Source organism: Eptesicus fuscus, chromosome 6, assembly GCF_027574615.1.
Source record: "Eptesicus fuscus isolate TK198812 chromosome 6, DD_ASM_mEF_20220401, whole genome shotgun sequence".
Taxonomy (NCBI): Eukaryota; Metazoa; Chordata; class Mammalia; order Chiroptera; family Vespertilionidae; genus Eptesicus; species Eptesicus fuscus.
In genome coordinates this window covers 188,341-198,146 of record NC_072478.1, presented here as the reverse complement: position 1 = coordinate 198,146, position 9,806 = coordinate 188,341, and the positions used below count along the sequence as shown (strand labels likewise).

General features: G+C 51.7%; 1 protein-coding gene across 1 annotated transcript in view; it reads right to left on the bottom strand.

Annotated features, from left to right (window-relative positions):
• Positions 1-7,189: 7,189 nt before the first annotated feature.
• The window catches only part of ALPK1 (alpha kinase 1), a 67,395-nt gene continuing 64,778 nt past the window's right edge, over positions 7,190-9,806 (bottom strand). The window contains exon 14 of the mRNA XM_028130211.2: positions 7,190-7,976. Within this exon, the coding sequence (XP_027986012.2) occupies positions 7,777-7,976 (200 nt within the window). The 3' untranslated portion in view covers positions 7,190-7,776. The remainder of the gene's footprint in view (positions 7,977-9,806) is intronic.

Here is a 9,806-nt window from a genome sequence, read left to right as displayed (position 1 = left end):
CCTTGCTCTCTGAAATCAATAAAAATATTTTTAAAAATTGCAACAAGAAAATTAAGATACTTAGGAATAAACTTAACGAAGGAGGTAAAAGACCTGTACTCAGAAAAATATAGAATGTTGAAAAAAGAGATAGAGAAAGACATAAACAAGTTAAGAATATACCATGTTCATGATTGGTAGAATTAACATCATCAAAATATCTATACTACCCAAAGCAATCTATAGATTCAATGCACTCCCTACTAAAATACCAACAGCATATTTTACAGATCTAGAACAAACTCTCTAAAAATTTATATGGATCCCCCAAAAAGACCCCACATAGCTGCAACAATCTTGAGAAATAAGAAGAAAGTTGGAGGGATCACAAAACCAGATATCAAGTTATCCTACAAAGCCACTGTTAAGCAAAACAGCCTGGTACTGGCACAAGAATAGGCATATAGATTTATGGAATGGAACAGAGAACCCAGAAATCGATCCAAGGCATTATGCTCAATTAATATTTAACAAAAGAGGCAAGAGCATACAATGGAGTCAAGACAGTCTCTTTAGTAAATGGTGTTGGGAAAATTGGACAGATACATGTAAATAAATGAAACGAGACCACCAACTTACATGATACACAAGAATAAACCCAAAATGGATAAAATATTTAAATGTAAGTCACAAAACCATAAAAATTCTTGAAAGAAGCATAGGCAGCAAAATCTCTCGTAGTAACACGTTTTTGGATATATCTCCCAGGGAAAGAGAAACAAAGAGAGAAAATAAACTAATGGGATGACATTGAAGTAAAAAGCTTCTGCTCAGCAAAAGAAAGCAGCATCAAAATGAAAAGGGAGCTCACTGTACGGGAGAACGTATTTGCCAGTGACACACCTGATAAGGGGTTAATTTCCAAAAATATAAAGTATCATCCAACTCAGCAAAAGGCAAACAATCCAACCAAAACATGTGCAGGAGACCTAACTAGACACTTTTCCAAAGCGGACATACAGATGCCAGGAGACACATGAAACATGCCCAAAGTCACTGGTCACCCGAGAGGCACATTAAACGGCAATGCGGCCCCCCTCACACCTGCCAGAATGGCTGCCACCACCCAATCAACAAACGACAAGTGCTGGCGAGGATGCGGAGAAAAAGGAACCCTCGTGCACTGCTGGTGGGAATGCAGACTGGTGCAGCCACTGTGGAGAACAGTATGGAGTTTCCTCAAAAAACTAAAAATGGAACTCCCATTTGACCCAGTGATCCCACTTGTAGGAATATATCCCAAGAAACCAGAAACACCAATCAGAAAGAATATATGCACCTCTATGTTCATAGCAGCACAGTTTACAATAGCTAAGATCTGGAAACAGCCCAAATGCCCATCAGTAGACGAGTGGATAAAGAAGCTGTGGTACATTTACACCATGGAATACTATTCAGCTGTAAAAAAGAAGAATCTCTTACCCTTTGCAACAGCATGGAGGGACCTGGAGAGTATCATGCTAAGCGAAATAAGCCAGTTAGAGAAAGACAGGTATCACATGATCTCACGCATACATGGAATCTAAGGAACAACATAAAGTGAACAGAGTGGACCCAGAGACATGGAGGCAGGGAACAGAGTGCGGAATCTGGGAGGGAAGCGGGGGAGGGAAGAGATTAACCAAAGAGCGTGTGTGCATCTATGCATCACCCAGGGACAATGGTGGGAGGAATGGGAGTGGGGAGGAGGCGGTCAATGGTGGAAAAAGGGGACATTTGTAATACTTCCAACAATAAAGGTAAATTTTAAAAAGAGCATGTCTTTAATTCATGAAACTTGCAAAACATCCCTTATTTGTGCTCTTAAAAGCACCTGCTTTCCCAGCCACGACCTATCTGAGGCCTCCTTTAGCTCTTATAGTTGAAGTAGCTGGTGCTTTAGCTGGGGCATGTGATGAAATGATACAGATGATGTAGGTTAGCAACGTTTATCCATCATCTAAAAAATGAGGTATTGACACATTTTGGCCACGTAGCAGCGAGTGCTCCTGGGATAGCAATGCCTCCTCTCGGAGGCCAAGGGCAGAGGGCAGGCACTTTCGCCAGAGTCATCAGATTCGCAGATGCATGAAATAATAATAAAACTGCACATCAATACCGAACCGGGAACAAGTGTGTGTGTGTGTGTGTGTGTGTGTGTGTGTGTGTGTGTGTGTGTGTGTTTTACCAATTTTAATCTGGGTACCCCAAATTGTTTAATTGTCTTAATTAAATAAGCACTAAAATAAAAATCACAGAAAACAAGAGAGGACTGGATGTCCCTAAGCAATGAAGCCCTCAACATTTTTACTTCTTTCTCCAGACAAAACACCAAAAACAAATAACAACAAACAAAAAACCTGTCCAGCCAGGAGCTAATCCGTTTCCACACTCATTATCATTCAGATGAGCCTTTTGAGAAACAAAGACGTGGGCCCAGCTCTCCCCAGGGCCCGGGACCCTTTCTTGTTTGATTCTACAAACAGAGAGGACCCTCTGGATCTAATTAAGAGACTCTCACCTGCCGTCGCCACTCATTCAGGCCTCCGACATCCATGGAACGCGTGCGCTGAGCACTGCATTACACAGGAGCCGCGCACACTGGGCCGCTCATAAAACCCACTCTTAATTAATCTTGTGGTTTTTAATGATTTAATTCTTTCATTCAACGAGGCCTTATTAACAACCAAGTGCTGGGCTGCCCCAGGGGTGACGCACTGAGCTCAGCTCTGCTCTCCAGCTCACAGTCGAGTGGGGAGAGACATAGACAAGTGATTACTGTGCAACTGAGTCCCACCACCAAGGTGTGTGCATGAGCTTGTGTGTGCGTGCATGCGTGTGTCTGTGTGCACCAGGGTGCATGAGCACATGTATACATGTACGTATGTACATGTGTGTGGCTATGTGTGTATGAGTGTGTGTGCATGTGTGCATGACCATCCACATAGATGTGCATGAGTGCATGACTGTGTATGCGTGAGCATGTGAGTTCTCTGAGCACACGTGGGTAGGTATCTGCGTGCACTTGTGTGAGCACATGTGCATGTGTGAACATGTGTGCATACAAGTATATATACATGTGTGAGAGCATGTGTTGTGAGTGTGTGAGCAAGTATATGCATGCATGTGAGTGTGCGTGTGTGTGTTACTGGAGTAAAATAGGAGCAGAGGGCCCAAGGGGTGGGACTTGGGCTGAGTCCTGAAGGGCCGTGGGAGCTCCAGGAGAGGGGAGGGCACTCCAGGCCAGGAAGCAGCCGTGGCAAACATGTCCCCTGGGAGACTGCGCTCAGGGAGGCTGCGAGGGTGGGGGCACCTGGAGGTGAGGCCGGAGCGACAGAGAACGGGGAGCCATGCTGGATGCTACGTAGGCTGATCCACATGAACTTGCCAACGTTAGACTGGTTTGACTCAGAAAACGGTGAATTGCTCGGGTGTCCACAATGTCTCCAGGTGACATGGTCATGAGGGAGTCCTGGGACACGGCGGCATCCTTATTGTCGTACCATTCGCGTCCCCACTCCCCGCTGCTCAGAAAGCACCTCCGGGGACACTCTGAGGACACAGGCAGGACCGGAGTCTTGCGAGTGGGCGCGGGAGCTCGCTCTGCAGGGTCACGCGGGGGAACGCGGTTGGATGGCAGTGAAGGGAAAGCCCTGTCCTTCCCTGAGCCCACGTGCCGCCTGTGCTGAGCCTGGGAGCCCCGGGTGGCTGTCCTTCCCGTTGCCGCCTGGGAGCGCAGGGGGAGGGCCACCTTCTGTGGCAGCAGCGCCTGGCGCATTCCTGGGCTCTCGGGGGCCTGGTGACCCTGGCCTAGAGAGGAGAGGTGGGGCCAGAAACTGGGGGTGGCCCCAGGAGTCACTTCCGGGCCAGAAGTCCTTGCTGCTTTTCCATTTTAAGTTTGTAATGGAAGTTGTATGTAAGATCGCTTTATTCCTGCATCTGCTCAGCTGTGTCCTCCTTGTATTCCCCTTTTCCTTTCCTACTTGGCGAGATTTGGCTCTACGTTCGAGGATCTCTTTGTGGTCTTTGTCCCGCTTTAGTCTAGTGATCACCGCCTTGCTGGGGCGGTTGCCGCCTGGACGGTGGCACCGTTAGCTTTCCCGGTGCACGTGTTCAGTGTACCCGGCAGATGTCTTCCTGTTAACCGGGCTACTTTGCCCATTTGCTGCCCTTTGTAATGTCCTCGGACAACCTGAGCTTCATCATCCTTTCGGATGGGCATGGATCCAACATGGTATTCTGTCTCAGCTCTTTGGAAAGAGGAGACGACATAATCTTCCCGCGAATGTGGGAAGGTGCACTGAGATGCCTCCTGCGGTCCTTGCTCCGGTCAGAAGTCACGAAGGGACTGAACCTCATTTTGACGATGGCGATGGCGCAGAGGGAAGAGACCCGCCCGCCGTTTCCGGGTCTGTGAGTGCACCAGAAGTCCTTGCTTTTCCACGTCAGTGTTTTGGCCTGAGGGAGGGAGGGGGTAGCCAAGAAGCAGGTTGGGGTGACCTCTCCTCTCTGCCCCACCGGCTCCACAGCGCCCCCTGGGCCCCGCCGCAGGCGCTTGGGAACTACTTCCCGTCCGTGGCTGCGTAAAGCTGGGTAACAGCTCACGATGAAGACAGTCTCTTGGTTCCCCTCAAATGAGCACAGGAAGGAATGTGTGATCAAGAAATACAACGTCACCGGGCCGGCGTGGCTCCGTGGTTGAGGGTCGCCCTATGAAGCAGGAGGTCAGGGTGCGATTCCCGGGCTGCGGGCTCCATCCCCAGTGCGGGGCGTGCAGGAGGCAGCCGGTCCTCCAGATGATGATTCTCTCTCATCATGGATGTTTCTCTCTCCCTCTCCCTCTCTGGAATCAATAAAAACATATTTAAAAAAGGAAACATAATTTTGTTGAAAGAGAAACAAGTGGAGTTGTTTCATTGGGGAAGAGGGGGCTCCTCTCCAGCAGAGGGGACTGCAGTTAGTCACACCCCTAACCGCGGAGGCGTCAGCGCCCTCTTCCTGCGGTCGGACCGGCTGTGGATGCTTCCTGAAAACAGTCCTTCCCTGAAAGCTGGGTTGAGTTTTAGAATTTATAAAACGCTAATTTTCTTCAAGGGTCTTTTCAGTTCATCTTCTAAAAAAAAACATATACTTTTATTGATTTCAGAGAGTCAGGGAGAGGGAGAGAGAATCATCAGTGATGAGAGAGAATCCTGGATCAGCTGCCTCCTGCACGGCCCACACTGGGGATCGAGCCCGCAACCCAGGCCTGTGCCCTGACCTCCTGGTTCACAGGTGGACGCTCAACCACGGAGCCACGCCGGACGGGCGGACTTTGATGTCTTAAACTTCCTTTGTCGGAATAATTTATGGCTCTGAGTCTGCACAAGGCTCCTGGCCTCCACTGCGCCGAGCCTTCATACCACTGAAGAGCGTTCCTACGGCGTCGGCTGCTGGGAGGGCCTGTGTCCGCCAGGCCGGCAGCTCCAGCGCACACACGCCCTGGAGCCGGAAGGCGCAGCTGCCGGGCTGTCCCGCCCCGGCCGCCGTGCAGGTGCTCGGGCTGCGGTCCAGCCCAAGGGAGCGCCGCACGCCCAGGTGCTGCCGGAGAGGACGTGCCCGCCAGCAGCCACGTGGGCCCGCTGTCACTTGGAGAAGACCATGTCAAAAGCTCACAAAAGGGCTCCCGGCCCCTGTGCTGGGGGGCAGGCGGGGGTCTGTGCAGGGCGAGGAGGCAGGTGCCGGCTCAGTCCGGCCGAGAACACACTCCCCTCCCGTCACGGCCACAGAACAGTGGAGAACTGATAGCGAGGGACAGTGACCGAGGGCTGGCGATGTGGTTACAAGGAACAAAACGGCATTCTTTGCTCCTCAGTCCCTGGGAGTGGAAAACGGTCTGTCCTCTGAGACGGCGGCCTGTCAAAATACGCCCAGAGGCACCCGGTGACGGCAATGCCAGGAACTGCGCGCCGCCTGCAGCTCACCAGGACGGGGCGCAGCGCGGCTCCCAGGCACAGCACACATCAAGCCCAGAAGTTACTTTACCTTTTAAAAATGTGATTATGAAGGCATTTTTCTTCCATTCATTTTAATCAGTGCACTTACTCAACATAAAGTGGAACCCAGTGGACTTCGTTTTCTTCTTGCTTTTGAAATTCACTTCTAAAAACAAACGTAGCACAAACACGATTCTGTGTAATATACCATTTGCTCCGGCTCCGCGGTGAGCTCATTTCTGTGTGCAAGTCAGGAACACGGATCCCTGCGAGGGCGCCCCGAAGAGCCACGGAAACAGCTCTCAGCAGTTGCAGGGCTTCCGACCGGCCCCAGGGGTGAGCTGCTCGTCGGTGGCCGGAGACAATAAGTCAGTGTCCATCGCCGGCGACACACTGGCCCCTCTCCAGGTGGACTGTGTCGCCGGTCGTCTCCAGGGCAGCCGTGTGGACGGAAGTGACAGTCCAGGGCTGCTTTCCTGTCAGTCTCTGCTTCCATCTTTCAGCTTCTGTGACGTCCCCACGGGCGGCGAGGGCGCCCTTTGTCTGGGCCACACAGGGAGCTCCCCCACTTCCTCTCCCTCGGAGCACGCGAGCGCCCACACGTCTGATAATCGGCGGAACGCGGCTGTGGCGTGTCCCATGCTGATGTGACGTTTCTATGGGGAAGCGGCCCCCAGTCCGGTGATGGATGGCTTGTTCCCGCTGAACAGCAGTCAGGACGGGGAGTGCCCTGGGGACAGACGGAGGCGCTGGGAACGGGCGCCCTGAGGGCCGTGCCTGAGCCCCGGACAAAGCCTCGCCGAGAGGATTAGCCACACTCGCCTGAGGCGGCCACAGCCGTGCTCCGCGCAGCTGCAGAGCTCGCTCTCCTGCGGTTCTGCACCACGAGCTTTCCTTTCCTCCGCTCTCCCTGACCTCCCGCCCTTCACACCTCGCTTTTTAAAAAAGACATACTTTTATTGACTTCAGAGAGGAAGGGAGAGGGAGGAGGGAGAGAAACATCAACGATGAGAGAGAATCGTGGACTGGCTGCCTCCTGCATGCACTACACTGGGGGTTGAGCCCGCACCCCGGGTGCCCTGACTGGGAATCGAACCCTGACCTCCTGGTTCATAGGTCAACACTCAACCACTGAGCCACACCAGCCAGGCACAAAGAGCTTTTTTTAAATTTGTTTTTTTACTATGAATCCATTTTCAATTATAAGTATTTTTTCTGTATCATTTGATATTATAATATGATTTCCCCCTTTATTTTGTTAATAAGGTTATTTTTTCCCATTTCTTTTTTTAAAAAAATGTATTTTATTTTATTGAGTTTTTTTACAGTGAGAAAGGGAGAGGGATAGAGAGTTAGAAACATCAATCAGCTGCCTCCTGCTGGAGATGTGCCCACAACCAAGGCACATGCCCTTGACAGGAATCGAACCTGGGACCCCTGAGTCTGCAGGCTGGCGCTCTGTCCACTGAGCCAAAATGGTTAGGGCCCATTTCTTTAATAAACGTGTTAGTTTGTGTTCTTAAGAAGCAAATACCAAGAAGGGGGTAGACGTGCAGACATTCCTTGGGGGAGATGGCGGTGAGGGGTAAGTGGAAGAGGGAGAGAGACCCCAGGTCTGGCACGGGTCTAAGTGTGAGCCTGAAATGGACTCATCAGCTCCTCTCGCAATCTTTGGCCAGCCCAGCCCCAGCCCCCGGCCCTGGGCCCAGGCTGTGCTGACCCTGCGCACCTGAGGGGGACCCGCCCCCAAGGGTGGCTCGTGGCTGCTGCATCCCCAGAAAGCCTACAGGTTGTCTCGTGTCTCAGTGGGCGGTCTTGTCAGAGAGAGGCGCCTGCAGATGTCGTTGCACTGCGCGTGCTGGTGGTTGAAGAAGTAGGAGATGCCCCTTTCCCCGAAGTTGGTGGTGACCCCTCTGCGGCCCAGCGAGTGGATCTGGGGGTCCGTCAGGTAGAGCAGCCCCTTCCCGTCGTCGGTCACCCAGCCTGCGGAGAAGCACAAGTCTGAGGACCAGGCCGCTGGGGCGTCCGCGACGCGTCCCAGAAAAAGAGTTACATGCTTAGCAAAACACGGAAAGCCCTGCCGTCCGGGGCTTCACGTGTAACCAAGTTCTGCTGGGCGACTGGGTGTTACGCGCCAATGGTGGCTTGAGGAGAGTTGGTATTGGATGATTAACCCTGTCTCCTGTCGCACACCCGAAGGAGCGGTGTCCGAGGCCCCGGAGAGCAGTAAAATGCACCCGCATCACGACTAAAGCACAGGACTGACTCTTCCGTGGCTCACACGTTTGTTTGGCGCCTCCGTCATTCACGCGCATCTTCATGTGTGTGAGGACAGTCAGCGGGCGCAGACCCTGAGAGCACAGCCTCGGCCGGCCTGCGATGGACAAGCTTGTGGCCACGGAGTGCTCGCGGGGCTAACGCTGCGGACGGGCAGGTGGCTAAGCGACCTTTTCAGGCAGCATTTGCTCCCTAGAGTCAAATCGATCAATTAATTAACATTTATACCACCTGAGGGACAGAGCGTGAGGACAGGCACTGTGGGAGACAGAGAGGACCAGGGGTGGTCATAGGAATAATGATAATAAATCTCATGTATCAGTGAAACAAACTTGAGCCCGAGCCAGTGTGCTCAGTGGATAGAGCGTCAGCCTGCGGACTGAAGGGTCCTGGGTTCGATTCCCAGTCAGGGCACATGCCCGGGTTGCGGGCTCGATCCTCATCAGGAGGCAGCCGATCAATGATTCTTTCTCATCATTGATGGTCCTATCTCTCTCTTCCTCTCCCTTTCTCTCTGAAATCAATAAAAACATTTTTAAAAAGCAAGTGCAGAGTATTGGCTAATAAATTCTGATAAATAATATAGGGATGAACAGAAACAGAATTAAGACATGAATGCAGCCGAAACCGGTTTGGCTCTGGATGGAGCGTCGGTCTGTGGACTGAGGGGTCCCGGGTTCGATTCCGGTCAAGGGCATGTACATTGGTTGCGGGCACATCCCCAGTGGGGAGTGTGCAGGAGGCAGCTGGTCCATGTTTCCCTCTCATCGATGTTTCTAGCTCTCTATCCCTCTCCCTTCCTCTCTGTAAAAAATCAATAAAATAGCCAAGACCGGTGTGGCTCAGTGGATAGAGCGTCGGCCTGCGGACTGGAAGGTCCCAGGTTCGATTCCGGTCAAGGGCATGTACCTTGGTTGTGGGCACATCCCCAGTGGGGGTGTGCAGGAGGCAACTGGTCGATGTCTCTCTCTCTCATCGATGTTTCTAACTCTCTATCCCTCTCTCTTCCTCTCTGTAAAAAATCAATAAAATATATTTAAAAAAAATTCACGATCTGAATGCAGAGAACATAAAGGAAGCCAGATTGAAGTACACGCAGCTCTGTCCCCTGAGGAGGCCACGCAGGTCCCGGGCTCCCGCTCTGCCCCACAGCTCCCACCTCAGGGTGCCTCAGCCACGCACAGCGCGGGAGGCAAAGGCGGAGGGAGGACAGTGGGAGGGTTTTCACTCGGAAACTTAGAAAGTGGGGGTGTGTGGCAGGGGACTCAGCCTCACAGAAGGGGAGCCGCATCTCTTCACGGATGAGTCGACATCTTAGAGACTTGCAGAACCTCGAGGCCCCTTTTCAGGCAGCATTTGCTCCCTAGAGTCAAATCGATCAATTAATTAACATTTTTAAAGCCAAGTCACGTTTCATTTGTGTGTGTTTTTTTAAGTCGGTGATGCACATTTGTTTATTTATTTTAAATATTTTTTAAAAATTGATGTCAGAGAGGAAGGGCGAGGAAGAGAGAGAAACATCAATGATCAGAGAAT